The sequence below is a fragment of the Sus scrofa genome, chromosome 14 (assembly GCF_000003025.6).
Source record: "Sus scrofa isolate TJ Tabasco breed Duroc chromosome 14, Sscrofa11.1, whole genome shotgun sequence".
Taxonomy (NCBI): domain Eukaryota; kingdom Metazoa; phylum Chordata; class Mammalia; order Artiodactyla; family Suidae; genus Sus; species Sus scrofa.
Genome location: NC_010456.5, coordinates 48,683,968 through 48,705,952, shown reverse-complemented (window position 1 = coordinate 48,705,952; position 21,985 = coordinate 48,683,968). Strand labels below are relative to the sequence as shown.

At 41.0% G+C, this 21,985-nt stretch overlaps 1 protein-coding gene across 2 annotated transcripts in view; it reads right to left on the bottom strand.

Moving 5' to 3' along the window:
• The window catches only part of SLC5A1 (solute carrier family 5 (sodium/glucose cotransporter), member 1), a 137,746-nt gene continuing 117,568 nt past the window's right edge, over positions 1,808-21,985 (bottom strand). Inside the window, exons 12-15 of one of the 2 annotated variants that reach the window (NM_001164021.1) lie at positions 19,783-19,951; positions 16,353-16,568; positions 14,100-14,205; positions 1,808-3,875 (exon numbers count right to left, since the gene is read on the bottom strand). In NM_001164021.1, the coding sequence (NP_001157493.1) occupies positions 3,658-3,875; positions 14,100-14,205; positions 16,353-16,568; positions 19,783-19,951 (709 nt within the window). In that variant the 3' untranslated portion in view covers positions 1,808-3,657. The remainder of the gene's footprint in view (positions 3,876-14,099; positions 14,206-16,352; positions 16,569-19,782; positions 19,952-21,985) is intronic. The other variant, XM_021072101.1, reaches the window with a different exon arrangement.

Below are 21,985 nucleotides of genomic sequence, written 5' to 3'. Positions count from 1 at the left end.
CTTCAGATTTGCTAGTATTTGCCTAATATAATTAGGCACTCTGATTTTGAGAGTATATGTATCTACAATTGTTACATGTTTTTTGCTAAGTTGACCCATTTATCATTCTAGAATGGCTTTATTTTTCTCTTGTTATGGTTTTTTACTTGAAGTTCCATTTTTTGTATAAATATAGCTACCTCTGCTCCATTTTGATTCCCATTTGAATGGAGTATTTTTTTTTGTCTTTTTTTTTTTTTTTTTTTTTTTTTTTTTTTGCTATTTCTTGGGCCGCTCCTGTGGCATATGGAGGATCCCAGGCTAGGGGTCAAATTGGAGCTGGATCCAGCCTACGCGGGATCCGAGCCATGTCTGCGACCTACACCACAGCTCACGGCAATGCCAGATCGTTAACCCACTGAGCGAGGCCAGGGATTGAACCTGTAACCTCATGGTTCCTAGTCGGATTTGTTAACCACTGCGCCACGATGGGAACTCCCACTAGTGTTTAATTTGACAATTTGGCCTCAGTGTGTTCTAGGAATGCAGATCCATCTGAGGGCCAACTTCTCTCAAGCTGGGAGGTACCACAGAACAGGAAAGCATTGTTGTCCATGTCCTGGGAGTCTCTGAAGAGTGCTCACAGAAGAGCAGAAGCTGCTTTGACAGAAGAGGCTGGCTGGGACAGGGATTCAAGTGGAGCTTGGGGACTGAACAACACTCACCTGAATCCTTCAGAGCCAGTCAAAAAATACTGCCTTATTAACCTCACCCACAGCTCCCTAATTCCATCCCCACCAACCTGTGAAGAAAAGAGCACTTCAAACAACTTGATTCATCAAAATCCAATTTGGAGGTTAGAAGGAGTCCTCCTGGGAGTGGGCTGGGGGTAATGTTAAGAAATCTCTTTCAGAGTCCCCCAGTGATTCGGTGGGTTAAGGATCTTATGTTGTCACTGCTGTGGCTTGGGTCATTTCTGTGGCACGGGTTCAATCCCTGGCCCAGGAATTTCCACATGCCATGGGCACAGTGAATGAATGAATGAAAGAAAGAAAGGAGGGCGGAAGGGAAGGAAGGAAGAGAGAGAGAAATCTCTCTCCTCCAGCTAAATACACATATTTCTCCTTGGGTTTACTTTTGTGAAGCAGAACAAGCTGTAGTGAATCTTTTAAGAAATGGTGATTTCAGTACCAGGGAAAAAATGGGTTTTACATCAATGCCCGATTCAGCTATATGGAAGCAAGAAATGCTCTCAGATATGTCAAAGGCCCCAAGACCACCATCACTCTGTAGGAAAGGAGCCTTGTCTTCTCATTTTGAAAGATTCCTTTTTAAAATGGTCATCCATATTTATTTTATTTTATTTGCCTTTTTAAGGATGGTCATCCATATTTAAAGAGGCTTTTCTGCCTGATAGGGTATGATTTTTCAGTTCTATAAACTGAGCATTAATAAGCAATCAGCAATCACACTGCCCCATAACACACATCTTCCATTTGAGGAAAAGAATAGCTCTTTCCTGAACCCCTGAAATTATTCTAGTATAGTTTATCACTTACTGGGCCCCAGTTACCCAAGTGATTTGGTCTGTCCTGATGGAACATTATACATTGAAGGTAGAGTTACTCACCTCATGTTTACTAGAGATTTTGAAGTTGAAATCATCTCCAAACTTTGCTATATGTTGTTAATTTGTTCAAGTTGCTAGATTCTATCCTCAACTGTCCTGGCTCCTGCTTTCTAATCTATATCTTGTGCCAACTAATGCTCACCACAGACATGTTCAATATTTGCCTAGAATCTTTAGAAAAGAGGAAACCAGGATGTTATCATTTTTAATGTCTTTTATTTTTACCAAAGTAGTAAAATTTAATGTATGGGACTACATTAATGAAGCTTAATATAACATTTGCTTGGCATCTTTCATGTATGTATATCCTAACCCTTTTCAAAATGACCTTGTCACACCCAGAGGAGGTAGGTAGATGCTATAAGCACCAAGGTCTCCATTTTTCAAAGAGGAAAATACACAGTTGAGACAAAATAATTTACTGCAATATACACAGTGAATCATTGGCAAAGTCGGAAACAGAATCTAGGACAATCTAGATACTTTATGCCTGTTCCATTCCCCAACTTTCTATAATCCCTCTTTATCCTCTCAAAGCTCAAAAACATCACAAACTCCCACAAGTACTCTGAATAATGTGAAATTCTCCACTTTTCCATCTTCTCTGCCTGAGCTTTAAGGGGAATATAAGGGCATATCAAAATTTTCTTTTCCTTATACAAGAACAAGCCATTGTATACCTGTTAAGCCACTTTTATACCCAAGGAACCGCTCTTAGCTCCACAGAATCTCAGATCACTTCTCTTTTCCAAGCTAGCTTGAAACCAGTCAATACCAACACCATGACTTCCACAGGATTATATTATAATTAATATTTCACTGGTGGAATTAAAAGAATTAAATTAATTAAATTTAATTTTTAAAAATTCTCCCTAGGAAACAAGAAATAAGAGTGTCAAGTGCTACCACCTGGAACAGAGACCACCCACTCTAACCTTGGTCAGTGGATGATCATCAATCAAGACACCTCAAAAAAATATGAGCTATGGTCATGTGAGCGCATAGAAGGAGGGTCTCAGGCCAAAAAGTTTCAGTGTTTCAGGAGAGTGTGGTTACTTTGAGATGACGGCTGCCTCCAAGAGGTGCATTTGCTCTATTATGTGAGAGAGTCAGCTTCTAGACCTGTATGCCAGCATTGGCACCATGAGGAAGACAGGCCTCTGGAAATGCACCCCAATTCATTATAGTCACGAGAGTGTGTACTTTGTGCAGCCATAAGAAAAAGTTAACCAAAAATAAAGCAAACATTTATAAACAAATGTTCATATCATTCATTTGGTCCACAGACATTGCTGAGTGACTAAGACAGTACAGGCAAAAGATATGCCAAAATGAATGAAATCTCAACCCAAGGAACTCACAATGGACACTTCTAAGAAATGCAGAAAATCGCCTTGACTCAAGATTACCTGATTTCCCTAGTGGCCTGAGATTGGCACCTGGGTCCCTCTCTTTGGGGGTAAGTATTACCATCCCAGACCTCTCCTTTGGAGAGCAAAGACCCAGGATGGGGACTCCATCAAACTTCCATCCTCAGCTTCAATGTGTTCATCAACTTATCAAATTGATTACTCTTGTGCCGGGAAAAACTTGACATGATATCGGGAGGGGGGGGATTTTTTCTTTTGAAAAATTATGAGAGGTGAGGTTTTATAGGGAAAGTGGCCGGAACCAGGGCGACCACAACTCTTAAAATAACATTCAAGGATCACAAACAACACTGACATGCTGAATCTACCTGAGACAAACTTGCATCAGACATCACGGGACTTCTGTTTCTTAGTCTGCCTTTTCCTAGACATCCGACTGAGTGGACTTCCTTCTGCAGCTCTGATATGTACAGATGACTGTATGACACTGGCCTCAAATACATAAGTTAATAACAGATCACTGATTTTTTTTTCTGGCTAATTACAAATGTACACATTTATTGACTAGGCAAAATTTACAACTGGCTGGTGTCCCTTTGACAGCACAGAATGGGACTAAAAGGAAACAGAGTAAAGAGTCCAGCCTTCAGGGCACAGCCTGTGGCAGAAGGCAGGATTTCAGGCAAAATATGCATGGCAGAATACGGCCACGGTCAGCAGGATAATGCCATTGATGTTCACTACTGTCCGCCACAAAGGCTTCTCTGAGGTGTCTGTCATCTTCAGCTTCATGGCTGCCTCCTCTTCCTTGGTCATTTTGGGGCCCTTCTGCTGGTCCAGGCCACAAAACAGGTCATAGGTCCTCCTGAAGCATCCTTTCTTCTCCTCAGGAACTTCTGTGTCAGGGGAAAGGTACAAGAGTATTGTTAGATACAGAAGCAGGAGACACTAGAGAAGGTTTTTTTGGGGGGTGCCATGCCATCAAATCTGCCATTCTGTGGACATTTTCCAATTTTCTCATTTGCAGGAATGGAAATGGTACAAATGAATGTATAAATAAACTTAATTAATTACAAGATGACTCCAACAGATGGATTCTATGTCCTTATGATCACAGCTAGCCTATATTTTATCTCTATTGGACCCAATGAAAATACACTTGGATTTAGAAAAGTCAGAATCAAACTGGAGATAATAGTTTACAAGAACCATTAAAAAGTGTCTGGGTGACAAAAAAAAAAAAAAAAAAAAAAAAAAAAGGAGTTCCCGTCGTGGCGCAGTGGTTAACGAATCCAACTAGGAACCATGAGGTTGCGGGTTCGGTTCCTGCCCTTGCTCAGTGGGTTAACGATCCAGCGTTGCCGTGAGCTGTGGTGTAGGTTGCAGACGTGGCTCGGATCCTGCATTGCTGTGGATCTGGCGTAGGCCGGAGGCTACAGCTCCGATTCGACCCCTAGCATGGGAACCTCCATATGCCGCGGGAGCGGCCCAAGAAATAGCAAAAAAGACAAAAAAAAAAAAAAAAGTGTCTGGGGTATTGTGACATATGAAGGATATGTAAAAACCCACCTCTCAAACACAGAAACTCATAACTGTTTGCTACATCACTGAAAAGCAATGAGATTGGCATGACTCAGGAATACATTGACTACATCTGAAAATTCCAAGACTTCACAACAGATCCAACCATGTGGTAAGGATTGGTCTAAATAGTTCCTGATACAGGAGGTGGATCAAGATGATGGAGGAGTAAGATGTCAAGCTCACCTTCTCCCACAAACACATCAAAAAAAAAAAAAAAAAAAAAAAACGCATATACATGTAAAATGACTCTCACCAAACATCTATTGAATACAGGTAGAAGAACTTAAACCCCAAAAAAGGGCGCTGAGACTTAGGCTCCAGAGGTCAGTCCCGGGGAGAGGACTAAGGTTGGCTGTGGGGGGATAGCCTAAGGGGCTAAGGAGTGCTGTGCCACGGGTGGGGGAGCAGTGTGCTACGGGCTGGGGAGTGGAACACAACAGCAGAGGGAACCCAGGAGAAGGTCTGGGCCTGCAGGATAAGCAAGGCACCATTGTTGGGGAGGGGGATAGGAGGAGGGGCAGACCAGCATAGGAATCTCCCTGTGTATGTGTGCAGGCTCTCAGAGGGAGGGGTGGCTCTGGTGCTCATGCTATGGGAGACCTGGGTGCTTCTTGTGCAGGCTACACGTGGCCAGGAACCTCTTGCTTGGGCTAAGGGCAGCAGGGGGCTAAGTGCAATGTGGTGCCTCTTGCGTGATTTCCAGGTAGCAGGGATGGAACACAGCAGTCATCTTGGGGGCCAGAGGGAGGCGTGGCATGCCACCACTGGGGACCTATGAGTGGGCTCCACCTGTGGCCCCACTTACCTCAGGGGTCGGCAAAAAAAAGAGGGCACTGCAACCAAACACCACACATTATTGCTGTCGCCCTCCTGGGAACACACCCATACTGCAGCTGCCACAGCCAAACACTCTGGGCAGTGCCCAGATGCTTGATCACTGTCCCTTCCCAAGACCCTACAACTAGAAGTAGCTAGTACAGCACCTCCTGCATGGGCTAAGCGGGACAGGGTGCTTCTCGCGTGGTCTGCAGGTGGTGGGGGCAAACCACCATAGCTATCTCTGGCTCCAGACATGGGCATGGCCTGCTACCACTAGGGGTCCCTGAATAGGCACCACCTGCACCTCCAATCACTTCAGCAGAAGGCATTGCAATCTAACACTACCTGTTGTTGCTCTCACTGCCCTGGGAACTCACACACCCTGCTGCTGCCACTGCCAAATGCTCTGGGAACCTTGTAAATCTGCCTAAGGCTCATCATCACTTTCTAGGGCCCTGCAACAAGGAGTAGCCTGTGCCACCTTCCTGCAGGTCCTTGTTGCTGTTAAGAGCCCAGCAACCAGGCACTGACTATTATCCCTACCCAGTGCCTCCTTCTCCCTGAAAACACACTCAGCAACCTGAGGACAACAGCCTGCTCACACTGAAGAAAGAGACAGCAAATATTAAATAGTAATCCCCCACAAAATACAAAGGGATGCTCTTGCATAGAAATAGCCCTCCAAGACTACTGTTTGGCTTCCCTAAACACACAGAAAAAGAAAAACATAAGCAAGATGAAGAAGCTCAGAAACCATTACCAGTTAAAGAAACAGAATTCACATGAAGCAGCAAACAATGAAACAGACCTCTGCAGTCTGACAGAAATTGAGTTCAAAAGGCAGCTAATGAAAATACTGACGGAATTAAGGCTAAATATCAAGGAATTAAGAGTAGATATGAACAGTAATGCAGATTCCTTTAGAAAGGAACTAGAAAATATAAGGAGGAGCCAAGAAAAATTAAAAAATTCATTTTTGGAGATGCAAACTGAGCTAAAGGCACTAAAGAGCAGAATGAATAATGCAGAGGAATGAATTAATGATCTGGAAGATAGAATAATGGAAATCACCCAATCAAGACAGAAGACAGAAAACCAAATGAAAAAACACTAAAGCAATATAAGAGATCTATGTGATAATATAAAGCAGGCCAATCTACACATAATAGGAATTCTGAAAGAGAAGAAAAAGAAAAGGTGATTGAAAACATTTGAAGAAATTATGTCTGAAAACTTTTCAAATCTAAAGGAAACTGATATCAAGATATGGGAAGCACAGAGGGTCCTAAACAAGTTGAACCCAAATAAGACCACAATGAGACATATGATAATAAAAATGGCAAAATAAAGAGAGGATTCTAAAGGCAGCAAGAGAAAAACAAAGCATTGATTATAAGGGAACCCCCATAAGGCTATCAGCTGATTTATCTACAGAAACACTACAGGCCAGAAAGAAGTGACAAGATATATTTAAAGTCCTGAAAGGAAAAAAATTGCAACCTAGAATACTCTATCCAGCAAGAATATCATTTAAAATAGAAGGGGAAATAAAGAATTACTCCAGCAAACAGAAGCTAAAAGAGTTCAGCAATACTAAACCCATTCTAAAAGAAATAGTGAAAGGGCTTCTCTAAATTAAAAAAAAAAAAGCAGTTAGAAGAAATAGAATGGAGGAAACCACAATTGAAAAGCAATCATTTAAATAAGCCAGCATACAGATCTAAAAGAGAAAAAAACAAACAAACTACTATAAAGGCGATGATAAACACAAGGAACAGCAAAAGCACAAACATGAAGATGTTAAAAAAAAACTTCAAAATCATAGAATGCGGGGAGGGAAAGTAAGAAAATATAGATTCTTTTTTTAATAATGTATTTGAGCCTATATGACTATCAGGCTAAAGCAAGCAGACACAGGAAGGGGTTAACATACTTTAAAAGCAGGGCAACCACAAATCAAAACCAAACATTACATTCACAAAAACTAAAAAGAAAAGTACTCAAGCATACAATAAATGGAAATCATACACCCAAAAAAAAGAAAGAAAGGAGAAGCATAGAACCAACTGGAAAACAAGGTTTAAAATGCCATAAATACATATCTATCAATAATTACCTTAAATTTTCATGACTGAATACTCCAATCAAAAGACATGGGGTGGTAGATTGGATAAAAAAAGCAAAAACCTACAATCTGCTGTCTACAAGAGACTCACCTTAGGGCAAAGGACACATACAGATTGAAAGTGAGGGGATGGGAAAAGATATTTCATGCCAATGGACAAAACAGGAAAGCAGGAGTTGCAATACTCATATCAGACAAAATAGACTTTAAAACGAAGGTCATTAAGAAAGACAAAGAAGAACACTCTTTAATGGTAAAAGGATCCATTCAAGAAGAGGATATTACAATCATCAATATATAAGTCCCTAATATAGGAGCATCCAGATACCTACAACAAATACTAACAGACATAAAAGGAGGAATTGATGGGAATACAATCATAGTAGGAGACTTCAAAACCCCATTCACATCAATGGACAGATTCTCTAGACAGAAAATCAATAAGGCAACAGAGATCCTAAAGGACACAATAGAAAAGTTAGACTTAATCGACATTTTCAGGACATTACATCCAAAAAAATCAGAATATACATTTTTCTCAAGTACACATGGAACATTCTCAAGGATCAATCACATACTTGGACACAAAGCTAATCTCAACCAACTTAAGAGTATAGAAATTATTTCAAGTATCTTCTTTGACTGCAATGGCATGAAACTATAAATCAACCAAAGGAAAAGAATGAGAAAAAACTAACTACATAGAGACTAAACAACATGCTGCTAAAAAAACCAATGGGTCAATGAAGAAATCAAGAAGGAAATTAAAAAATACCTCAAGACAAATGATAAGACACAACCACTTAAAATCTATGGGATACCGCAAAAGCAGTGCTCAGAGGGAAATTCATGGCAATACAGGCCTTCCTCAAAAAAGAAGAAAAATATCAAATCGACAACTTAACCCAACACCTAAATGAATTAGAAAAAGAAGAAGAACAACAACAAAAAACTAAAGTCAGCAGAAGGAAGGAAATAATAAAGATCAAAGAGGAAATAAATAAAATAGAGATTCAAAAAACAATTGAAGAAATCAATAAAACCAAGAGCTGGTTCTTTGAAAAGGTAAACAAAAATGACAAACCTCCAGCCAGACTCACCAAGAAAAGGAGAGAAAAAAACCAAAGAACCAAAATCAGAAATGAAAAAAGAGAAGTCACAACAGATACTACAGAAATACAAAAAACCATAAGAGAATACTATGAACAACTGTATGCCAACACATTTGAAAACCTAGAAGAAATGGAACTTTCCAGAGACTTACAGCCTGCCAAAATTGAATCAAGAAGAAGTAGATCAACTGAACAGACGAATCACTAGAAATGAAATTGAATATGTCATAAAACACTCCCTATAAATAAAAGTCCAGGACCAGATGGCTTCACAGGCGAATTCTACCAGACATACAAAGAGGAACTCATACCTATCCTCCTTAAACATTTCCAAAAGGCTGAAGAAGAAGGAACACTCTCAAAGACATTCTATGACACCACCATCACCCTAATACCAAAACCAAACAAAGATACTACCAAAAAAGAAAACTATAAGCCAATATATTTGATGACTATAGACTCAAAAATTCTCAACAAAATTTTAGCCAACCGAATCCAACAACATAGAAAAAAGGTCATACACCACGACCAAGTGGGATTCATCCCAGGTTCACAAGGATGGTTCATCATATGCAAATCAATCAACATCATACACCACATTAACAAAAGAAAAGTCAAAACCACATGATCGTCTCCTCAATATATTCAGAGAAAGCATTTGACAAAGTCCAACATCCATTCACGATCAAAACTCTTACCAAAATGGGTATAGAGGTAACATTCCTTAACAAAATCAAAGCCATTTATGACAAACTCACAACAAATATAATACTCAATGGAGAAAAGCTGAAAGCCTTCCCACTAAAATCTGGAACAAGACAAGGATGCCCACTCTCACCACTGTTATTCAACATAGTACTGGAAGTCCTAGTCACAGCAACCAGACAAACAAAAGAAATAAAAGGCATCCAAATTGGAAGAGAAGAGGTAAAATTGTCATGATATTTTGTCATGACATGATACTATATATAGAAAACCCTAAGGACTCAACCCAAAAACTACTCAAACTGACCAACAAATTCAGCGAAGTAGCAGGATATAAGATTAACATTCAGAAATTGGTTGCGTTCTGTATACTAACAATGAAATAATAGAAAAAGAATATAAAAATATAATATCTTTTAAAATCGCACCCCCAAAAATTAAATACCTAGGAATAAAGCTGACTAAAGAAGTGAAAGATTTATATGCTGAGAACTATAAAACATTAATCAAGGAAATTAAAGAGTATTCAAAGAATTCAAAGATATTCCATGCTTCTGGATTGAAAGAATTAATATTATTAAAATGGCTATACTAGCCAAAGCAATCTACAGATTCAATGCAATCCCTATCAAATGACCCATGACATTTTTCACAGAACTAAAACAAACAATCCAAAAAATTTACATGGAACCACAAAAGACCCAGAATTGCCAAAGCAATCCTGAGGAACAAAAACCAAGCAGGAGGCATAACCCTCCCAGACTTCAGGCAATATTACAAAACCACAGTCATCAAGACAGTGTGGTACTGGTCCCAAAACAGACATACAGACCAATGGAACAGAATAGAGAACCCAGAAATAAACCCAGACACCTACGGTCAATTAATCTTTGACAAAGGAGGCAAGAATATAAAATGAGGAAAAGACAGTCTTTTCAGCAAGTATAGATGGGAAACCTGGACAGCCACTTGTAAATCAATGAAACTGGAACACACCCTCACACCATGCACAAAAATAAACTCAAAATGGCTTAAAGACTTAAATTTAAGACAAGATACCATTAAACTCCTAGAAGAGAAAATAGGCAAAACATTCTCTGACATCAACCTTATGAATATTTTCTCAGGTCAGTCTCCCAAAACAGCAGAAATAAGAGCAAAAATAAATCAATGGTAACTAATCAAACTGACAAGCTTTTGCATAGCAAAGGAAACCATCAAAAAAACCAAAAAGACAGCTTACATAACGGGAGAAAATAGTTTCAAGTGATGCAACTGACAAGGGCTTAACCTCTAAAATATACAAACTACTTATACAACTCAATAGCAAAAAAGCCAACAACCCAACTGAAAAATGAGCAAAAGGCCTGAATAGACATTTCTTCAAAGAAGATATAAAGGTGGCCAATAAGCACATGAAAAAATGCTCAACATCACTGATTATTAGAGAAATGAAAATCAAAACTACTATAAGGTACCACCTCACACCAGTAAGAATGGCCATCATTAATAAATCCACAAATAACAAATGCTGGAGGGGTTGTGGAGAATAGGGAACCCTCCTGCACTGTTGGTGGGAATGTAAGCTGGTACAACCACTATGGAAAACAGTATGGAGGTACCTTAGAAAACTATACATAGAACTACCCTATGACCCAGCAATCCCACTCTTGGGCATATATCCAGACAAAACTTTCCCTGAAAAAGACACATGCACCTAACATGTTCATTGCAGCACTATTCACAATAGCCAAGACATGGAAACAACCCAAATGTCCATTGACAGATGATTGGATTAGGAAGATGTAGTATTTATACACAATGGAATACTAATCAGCCATAAAAAAGAACAAAATAATGCCATTTGCAGCAACATGGATGGAACTAGAGACTCTCATACTAAGTGAGGTAAGTCAGAAAGAAAAAGACAAATACCGTATGATATCACTTATATCTGGAATCTAATAATATACAGCACAAATGAAGCTTTCCACAGAAAAGAAAATCATAGACATGGAGAACAGACTTGATGTTGCCAAGGGGGAGGAGGAGGGAGTGGAATGGACTGGGGACCTGGGGTTAATAGATGCAGACTATTGCATTTGGAATTGATAAGCAATGAGATCCTGCTGTATAGCACTAGGAACTGTATCTAGTCACTTGTGATGGAGTATGATGGAGGAAAACATGAGAAAAAGAATGTATATATGTATTATGACTGGGCCACTTTGGTGTATGATAGAAAATTGACAGAACACTGTAAACCAACTATAATGGAAAAAATAAAAATCATTTAAAAAAATAAAATGAAATAAATAGTTCCTTATACATGTAGCAGTGATCAACACTTCCACTTATTTCTTAATTGAACCATTCAACTTACTCTGCCATTCAAAGTGGAAGCTCACCAAAGGAATGAATAGTGTCCTCTGAGCCCAGGTGTGGCATTAAATGTAGACAGATCTGGGTTAGAATCCCAGGTTTGTAACTCACTAGCTATGAAATCAAGCCCACTGTATGTTCAGCACCGTGGTCCAGGGACCACTGCTCTCTACTCTTTCAATTTCTAAGAGTCACAGACTTTTTGAATTGGAAAGAATTTTAGTGGTCAAGCACATTTGTCAGAACTAGAACCAAAACCTACCTTTATGGCCTTGTTAATTCACCTCTCATATCCAAGTATATGTAAAACTGGATAAAGAGTACCTTCTTCAATCTAAAATTTCATGATAAAGTACTCAGTGTGTACTAGGTGTCAAGAACTGTTAGTCCCCTTCCATTCTCTCTTTTCTCTCACAAACATAAGAGATAAACCTCCTTGTACCTCTCCACTTAGGTCCACTCTACCAAAAATAGGAGAACAGGGAAGGAGCAGCAAGGAATTGGGCCCACTAACCACCTCAAGTGAGAGACACCTGATTATCTGGGTCAATAAAAAGTTGTGTGGCCTTGAGAAAGTCTTTATGTCTTATTTTCCTTGTCTGTAAAATTGGAAGATTCATACTTGCATTATAAGCCTTAAAAGTATGATGTGGTGCTAAAAGGAATCAATAGATTACAGTAAAGTATTCACAGTTAAAATATGTCATGATCATATTATCAGCTAAAGGCTTCTTCGTGCTGCCATTTCTCAGAGAATGGTGAGGATCACACTCCCTGCCTATAAAATCCCCATGAGATCTTAGTTTACTGTGGTTTAATAGGGCAACTGTTCAGTCTGATTTCACTGCAGGTTCATCAAGAAACAACAGCATTCAAGTGCTGCCATGAATCTCAGAAGTCACTAAGCCAGTTCTCCAGCTGGTATGGGAGTCCCCTCTCTGGAATCCCTGATAGATGCACACTTGCTGCCCACCCCTTCCCAGGACAACTCAGTTAGAAAAGTCTTCATTAGTACCAGTCATGATGGTGACAATTACAGCCAATTCCTATAGTGGAGGATCACCTCATTCAGTGTTTCCAACAGTGCTATGAAGTGTAGCCTATCATTTAGGAATACTTTTGTGAGGAACCTGAGCTTTAGAACAATGGAATCTCTTGCCCAGAGTAGTAAGTAGAGAAGTCAGGATTCAACCTCAGTTCTTCCCAAATCCAAGTATACAGTCTGTCTCTGCACTATCCTGTCTCTCTGTTCTTCAAGCTAAATTGGATGAGCTCTTTCCACCCATCTGTCTTAAGTCTTTTGTCTGGTGCAGAGCTAATCTCTTCGTCCACAATAAAACATTCCAAATATTCCCCATCCACGTCTCTTTCAAAGCTATGATAGTCTTAACACAATATGGAGACCTTTTTGGAGATGGAAGAAGTAAGGGGCATGTTCACACCTTCCTGCCCCAAGGAAGCAGGAAGTGGGAGCCTTTTTTAGCACCATGGCCAGGTACCTATGGCTCCAGATTTCTTTCAGCACTTGAAAGGTCACAGTTTCAGAACTGGGAGGTCTTTAGAGATCAAGAGCAGACAGCATTAGAGCTGGGAGCACAGGCAAACCTCTCCCTTCCTAGAATTCAATTTCCATGTCTGTAAAATGAGCTGATAAGACCAAATGTTCTCTAGGGCCCTTTCCAGAGCCCGGATTCTGATATTTCTGATGGCCAGATGCAGACCTCGTTCTGCTGTACCTGTACTCCCCTTCAGATGGAGTGATGAGACCTCCAGCCCAGCGCCAGGTAAAGCACTATGACCTCGTGCTCCCACACTGCTACACACCACACATCACCACAACCATCCTCTATGTGTGCACCTCTGCCATGCAGTGAAGAAATGCTGAAGCACAGAAGCTGAGGAAAGCATTCTTCCAAGATCAAGCTAAGTCACACTAAGCCTTGAGTAAGCATTACCTTAACGGACTTCCAGAGAAATTTGATTTTTTTTAAAAAAATCTGTTATGGTAGGTCAGTAAGATACAAGACTCTATGAGCCTCTGTCCCAACTTCCTGATGTCACTAGAACTGACCACAGCTTTAGTTCCATCTGCTTTCACAGACTATATCAGAAGAGCTCTGTCTTCACTTGTCCCAAACCACGCTGCAATTCAAGTCAGGGTGGCAAATATCTCATCCACACTTACTCATTAAGCACTGTAAACTAAGGATGATTCTGCAACCCCCTCCTCTCCTTGACCAAGCCTCAGAGTGAACTTTCCACTCACTCTTCACTCCCCTCTAGAAGAGAGATCTGAGTTTTCATGAAGGAATTTAGTGAAGGCTTCAATAAGTGGTCTTGCTGTTGGAGGAGTAACTTTAGGGCTTGGGAATAGGCTCTGAGTCATAAATCACCTATTTCAATGGTCTCTTCTGGGGCTTCTTGAATGTCCTCCTCCTCTGCATCCAGGTCAATACGCTCCTCTTTGCTGTTGCGCAGGCTCCAACACAGGCGGTAGAGCTGCGGAGAAAGCAGACAGTTAGCAGAAAGATCCAAATGGTGTCTTGGGCCAAGAAGTTGGGAGAACAAAGAGATGCACATCAAGAAAGGAAAAGGAACATGACCTCTCAATACCAATGAAAACATAGATAATGGCTCCCATCCACAATACTATCTCTAAATATGTTGGGAATCAATATAAATCATACAACCTAGAATAGATTTACAAGGAGATCCTGCTGAATAGCATTGAGAACTATGTCTAGATACTCATGTTGCAACAGAAGAAAGGGTGGGGGAAAAACTGTAATTGCAATGTATACATGTAAGGATAACCTGACCCCCTTGCTGTACAGTGGGAAAATTAAAAAAATTTTAAAAAATCATACACCTGTACACACCAGCACCTATGATATGTGAATTCAGAGGCTGAGACTGCCTTGAATATAGAAATATTTTCAATGAATGATTTCTTGTTACATACAATAAAGTGAATTTGTTCCTTTTGGCACTAATGCTGAGAAATAGGGCTAGACACCCATTTATCCAGACCAGTAGAATAAGATCAGATTTTTGTACTGTATTATGGGGGTGGGGAGAGAATCATAGACTCATGAGCCATTTAGAATAGGGAAGAGGTGGAGGTACAGTTTCTATTGATATGAAACTAGAAACCTCTTTACGTCAAGAGGAAGCATGGAACTAAATGTGTTTGGGGGCTGCAATACCTTCAAAGATTGAGCCATAAGGAAGCAATTAATACAACATGAAGAGAGCCCATGACAGATTTGGCCAATAACCATGAAGGTGGTTCTGCTGTTATAAAAGCAATCTTTGGCATAACTGAATCACTTTGTTTTACAGCAAAAATTATCACAACATTGTAAATCAACTATACTTCAGTAAAATTTTTTAAATGAAAAAATAAAATCAATCTTTGACATTAGGGTTGGGCATAGCTTTGAAAATTTGGCAGTGAGGTTGAGTTCTCTTAAGGATTCTGTAAATCCGCTGTATTTGTATATGCATAAGAAAGGGGCCAACAAAACCTTTTCTCTTTCTCTATGAATACGATCTTGGGTTAAATCTCTAGCTCTGCCCCTTGGAAACCTGAAAAAGGTAGGATGTTGGCTATGTTGGGTTACCAGACTACATTGCAGATGTAAAAAAAAAAAAAATGACCCATAATTGGTAATCGTCATCTGCATTAGGAGGGTTGTGAACATAACCTAAGCTCTCAGCCAGGGGCGACACCCAGAGCTAAAGAAGATACCATATGATATCACTTATATCTGGAATCTAATATATGGCACAAATGAACCTTTCCACAGAAAAGAAACTCATGGACTTGCAGAATAGATTTGTGGTTGCCAAGGGGGAGGGGGAGGGAGTGGGATGGATTGGGAGCTTGGGGTTAATAGATGCAAACTATTGCTTTTGGAATGGATTAGCAATGAGATCCTGCTGTGTAGTATGTCTAGTACTTATGATGGAGCATGATAGTGTGAGAAAAAAAATGTATACCTGTATGTGTAACTGGGTCACCATACCATACAGTAGAAAAAAAAAAATTGTATTGGGGAAATAACAGTTAAAAAAATACATTAAAAATAATTTAAAAAAGAAGAGTACTTGCCATTTTTGAAATTTTGAATCAATTAGACTTTGATATTGTTTGAAATTTTTTTGAATTCTTTGGGCAACTGTTTGGAGATTTAATTGGGGAAAAATAAAGGGTAAATCATACTTCAGATTTTCCTGAACTTGGTGATTTTTTTTATAACTAGGTATGTCCCTTACTGAGACCCCTGGAAGCAAAATATACATTCCTATCTGGGACTTGAGCACCCAAGCCAGGGTGGCACCTGTGCCTATCATGTGATCTCATTCCCTTGCACCTGAGCTGTCCCTTGGCAGGCAGGATCCATAAAATAGCCCCTGCACTAAAATGTGGCCTGCTGTGAGAACACCTACTGGAGACACACTCTTGATACTGCTCTGCTGGCACACCATGTTTCCTGCCCTGTATCCTTCTACATGACACCAAAGGCAAGGATGGTCTATTTTAGTCATATGTGAGCTGTCTAACTGAACCAAGGGCAACCAAGATGGGTGTTGCAGCATGACCACGAAACCAGGGTAGGACAGGTCTCACAGAAGATACTCACATGCACATCTGGAATGGGCTTGGTGAAGAGGGAGACGACCAGGACGATGATGATGGAAATGACAAAGAGGATGATGGCAAAGTACAAGTAGTGCACACCACAGATAATTGTGGGACAGTTGCTGGGCTCCACGCAGCTCCCGGTTCCATAGGCAAACTCGGTAATCATACGGGCCAGCCCAATCATACATCCTATGACCAGTCCCCAAAAGGCTCCCTGTGAAAGAAAACCCTGGGCTAACAAATGCTGAATACATAAAACAGCCGTGCATTCACTGGGTCGGGGCAGGGGGTGGCAGAGGGGGGACACTTGGACAAAGGCAACAGAATAACTGTGAGAGAAATGATAGCTCCAGGCTATCCTAAACAGGACTGCTGGAATTCCAAATATGGCTGGGAATATTACATCAGGACTTCTGTGAGTATGTTTACCATGTTTCAGTAATGTGATTTTACCTATGTCATAGAATAAGGATTCCCAATATAATGGGATAAAGTGTCTAATAAGTGATTAGAATACCAAAAATGCTCTTTAAAAATAATTTTAATTTCTCTGCTCACAGTTACTGTTACCATCAGCCTCCAGATTTAGGCATATGCAGATGTAAAGAAGTTACTTATGAAGTAATTTGTATTCCTTGAACACATGGAAAAAAAAATTGGGACATTTGGGGACAGAGGAGAAAGGAACTTTTCCATCAGCTCCTTTTATAGATCCAAAGTCACTGGGGTTTTTTGGGGGGAGTGGGGGTTGTTTGTTTGTTTTGGCTGCACCTATGGCATGTGGAAGTTCCCAAGCCAGGAATCGAACCTGCACCACAGCTGTGACTTGCACCACAGCTATAGTATTGCCAGATCCTTAACTTACTGTACCCCAAGGAAATTTCCCCAAAGTCCCTGTTTTTAATTTGAGCACATAAAATTATACTACATGTTTTTACATTAAATTTTGTGTTTGCATATTGGAAATATGGAACGCCTTTAAGAGACTAGAAACACTGGGAGACAATTTTTCAGGTTTTTTTTTTTAAGAACACTTTCTATACTTCTACTTTTCCTTTTTTTCCTTCCTTTCTCCCTCTCTCCCTCCCTCCCTCTCTTCCTTTCTTCTTTTTGGTCAGTCCTCACCTAGAGGACCAGGTCTCAGTCTAGAAGTCACATTTTAAGAGGACCAGTGACAAGGTAGAGTGAGCACATAGAAGGGGGGCCAGAAAGAGCCTTCATAGCTTTGTCAAGATTGGGCTGAATAGCCCCTTTGCTAGCCATTAGTACCCCGACACTTCGTATTCCAGGTGTGATAAATTATCAGCTATTCTTTAAATGTGTGTCATGTATGGACATGCACTGGGTCTTTGCACAGATTATTCTCTCTAGCTAGGAGAGCACAGGTGGTCCCTCTTCCCTTTCTGGTAATCTTGCCCTAGCTTAAATGTCCCCTCTCCTCCTCTGAGTCAAAACTGGATGGTCACATCCTCCTTGGCATGGCTGCAGCACTGTGGACACACTTCCAGGCCAGCACCAGTCACACTGCCCTGTAATCATACATTCACTCCTCCGTCTCCCCATCTGAAATGGGAGCTCACCCAGGGAAGGAACTAGGGCTCATTGCCTTTGTGTTGCTAATGCCTAACCCCAAGCTGGTATCTGGAAGTATCTGCTGCTAAATGAATGAAAGAAAAAGTTTCCCCATTTGTCCTTCATATACTTATTCAGTCAAAAAAATATTTCTTGACTTTAGTTTGTGTAAATAGTATTGATCAAACTTGCTTAGGTTTTCCTTCTCTTTGGCAATTAGCCTGCTCTTATTCCTTTAGTCTTTATTCTCAAGAAGCTCTTTAAAAATCTGGGAATCTTTGACATTTTCCTTAAGACCTGGAGTCACCTCTCAGCAGACAGAGTGCCTGAGCAGTCCTGAAAATCACTTTACAGTCTCTGTACTACTCTCCAGAGACCCTAGGCCAGGGCTTCTTGCCCTTAGCACTGTGACATTTGGGCTGAAGAATTTTAGGGAGGGGAGAGGGTTGGGGGGGGGGCAACTGAGCTCTCTTATGCATTGTAGAATGTTTAGCAGTGTCCCTGGCCTCTACCCACTAGATACCAGTAGCATTCTCTAAATAATAACAATCAAAAATGTTCCCAGACATAACCAAATGTCCCCTGGGGAAGGGCAAAACCACCCCCAGTTGAGAACCATGACAATCTATCACAATTCTTAGCCTTACTCTTTGAAAGCCCTGGTCCATTGCTGAATTGAGTCTGCTTCTGACCCACTGCAATACCCACCCAGCTGGGCTTCTAGTCACACGTTCCCAAGTTGCATTTTAGAAATCTCCCAGTGAACCAGCTTCTGCCAATCCCTATTGAAACATATCTCAAGATGTGTGCCCATTTCTCTAGCCTGCAAGTTCAATTCTGATCTCACAAGGCCATTTATCTGTACACCCAGTTTTGTGTCAGCAGCAAATCTGGAGTATGTTCCTAATGATGAATGGCAAATGAAGAGGATCACATGTTGTGATTTATGCACCTCAAAGCTGGGTCACTCCAGTGAGGTGTTTCCCTGATGTATACTTGTCTCCTGTCCTATTGGGAGAAAGGGGGTCTCTAACCAAAAGTATGTCATTTTTTATATTGTTTCAGAGAGTCAGCTACATAGTCAACATCCCCACTTCTTCCCAACCATTCCCAGGCATAGAGACAGGTGGATACAGAGACAGCTGAGCCATATCCCAATCAGAAGCCATATCCAAGGCATTCTTTTTGTGATGCTTCAAAATCTGCCCCACTGATGACCCAAATTCTTTAGCCTGGCTTTCAGAGGGGATCTGTCTAGTCTAACCTTAACCTGTCTCTCCAGCTAAGTCTTCCATCTCTCTCTCTCTCTCTCTCTCTCTCTCTCTCTCTCTCTCTCTCTCTCTCTCTCTCTCTCACACACACACACACACACACACACACACACAAACTCTCCTAGCAGGTGAGATTCCTTATAGTCCTTCACCCTCACACCCATCCTGCTTGTACACCACTACTTGGCTCTTCACTGGGCCTTGAAAAGTGCTGGCTGGAAATTCAGGATCACTGCAGAATCAAGGAAGTAGCCTATGCTAGGACTTTCTCTGGAGCTGCTCAGTCAGAGGCTATAAACTTTCCAGACAGCGCCATGCAGTTGGGTCAAAATCACCAAGATTGGATGGAAAATGTTCACCATTAGTTGAGAATTAATGGAACCTACACCAAGGAGAAGAGGGGAGTCTGAGAGAATGTGAACCCAGAGAGTCCCTTGGTCCCTGACGGCTTTTCCATATAAACCCTCAGCAGCACATTCATCCAGGCTTAAGATCTCTGGGAAGTAGAATCCAGAGAATATACACATCCAGATGAGAATTTCTTTGCCAAGATGACTCTTCTGAACATGCATACATGATACCTACCTCCTCATTGACTCTCTTGCAGAAAATAGCAAGTAGGAAGACAGCTGCGATGGGTGGTCCCAAGTAACTGGTGACAGACTGGATGTAATCGAAGAGCTGCCCACTTTGTGCTGACTGCACAATGGGCACCCAGGCAATGCTGATGCCAATCAGCACCAGGATGAACAGCCTGAAATCAAAGCGCCCACAACAGGGTGTCAGCAAATGGCTCCACATGAATAAATATATATTACTATGTACCAAATATATAACTACAAAATATATACATAAGCATAGAAAGATAGACAGACATAACATTTTATATGATCACAGCAAGGAAAAATAATTATCAAATTCATTCTTGAGGCTCTTTTCTTATGTATTCTGCCTCTTCAGGAAAATCTTCTTTGCCTACAAGTAAAATGCACTTGATTTTCCAAAGTAAACTAAACCCAGTCACCACCAGGAGAGAATCCCACATTGAGAGGCAGCAGAGTATAGGAATAAGGCTATGGTCTTTGGTGCCAACAGTCCTGGATTCAAATTCTTATTTTCTGTGTGAAACAGGACACTTAGCTTAACCTCTGCAAGTCTCAATCTCTCCATTTGTAAACTGGGAATAATATGACCAAACTTGCAAGGTCAGAATAAGGATTAGCTATAGTAAAACATTTGGCAAATAGTAGGCACTCATTAAGTGGTAAAGACTATAAATGTCATTTTCTCCTCCTTTTTCTTCTTCTTCTTCTTCATCTTCATATAAAGTTAAAAACAAAAGCCAAGAAGAACTTACAAAAGAACAGTCTAGATAGACTGGGAGACTACTAGGTATTTCCAGCACTCCTCCTTTTGAGTTCCACTTCAAGTCCTGAAAGGTTTGGAGGGTCCTTACCACCTCTTGACTTAATTAGAAAGAAAGCTGTGATTCTCTTGCCTCTCTTACCTGAAGTTAAGGCAAAAGAGTCTTTAACCTTCGCAAAGCAATGTTTTCACTCACATATTTCTCCCTCTAAAATGTCCTTCCCACCATGGCACAGTAGAAACGAATCCAACTAGGAAGGTTGCGGGTTCCATCCCTGGCCTCGCTGAGTTGCCATGAGCTGTGGCGTAGGTCACAGACACGGCTCGGATCTGGTATTGCTGTGGCTCTGGTGTAGGCCAGCAGCTACAGCTCCGATCAGACCCCTAGCCTGGGAAACTCCATATGCCATGGATGTGGCCCTAAAAAGACAAAATAAATAAATAAATAAATAAATAAAATTAAAATGTCCTTCCCACTGGAGTTCCCATCATGGCACAGCAGAAACGAATCCAACTAGGAACCATGAGGTTGCGGGTTCGATCCCTGGCCTCGCTCAGTGGGTTAAGGATGCAGCGTTGCCATGAGCTGTGGTGTAGGTCACAGACATGGCTTGGATATGGCATTGCTGTGGCTCTGGTGTAGGCTGGCAGCAACAACTCCAATTAGACCCCTAGCCTGGGAACCTCCATATGCCACAGCTGTGGCCCTAAAAAGACAAAAGACAAAATAAAATAAAATAAGATAAAATAAAATATCCTTCCCACTGCCTCCCATTTACCCAAACTCTATCCACCATTTTAGACACAGTTCAGGGTCCCCCTCCCCCAGGACCCTTCCCCAGCTAATGTATGGAGCTCTTCTCTGAGCCCTTGATTGCTCTTACAGGTACTACAGCAAAGTCTGGGATTGTTTCTAGTAACTGTAAGCTTATCTCAGACAGGGACAAACTCTATGGCCACAGTCATTGGATGCACACAAAAAAATGTATGCCCAACGTAATCTCACAGCCAAGAAGTCCAGCCCCAAGCAAAACAACAAAATGGTTTTTTTCTCATGTTGCATCTTGAGTCTTATAAATAGCAACAGATGCCAGTAAACTTCTTTCTAGGGAACACCCAGTCAGAGTTAACAGTACTACTTCCTGTGAAACAGAGTGGTAGACCCTGGCCCAGTCAGACCTCCCCTGGGTGTCAGGTTTCTCAGCACCTGAGAGTGGCCTGTCATTTTCCTGTCTTTTCTTTCGCCCTAATCTTGCTCATGGACTTATGATGTGGCAGCCCATATCCCTCTTGCACTATTCCCTGGGAACCCTTCCCTTGACTTGACATCCCAGAGACCTCTACCTGCCCTGAGGAGGGAGACCTGCCTCAGCCCCATAGAGAGACCAGAGTTTCTAGTGGTCCTCTATCCAGAACATCTGCT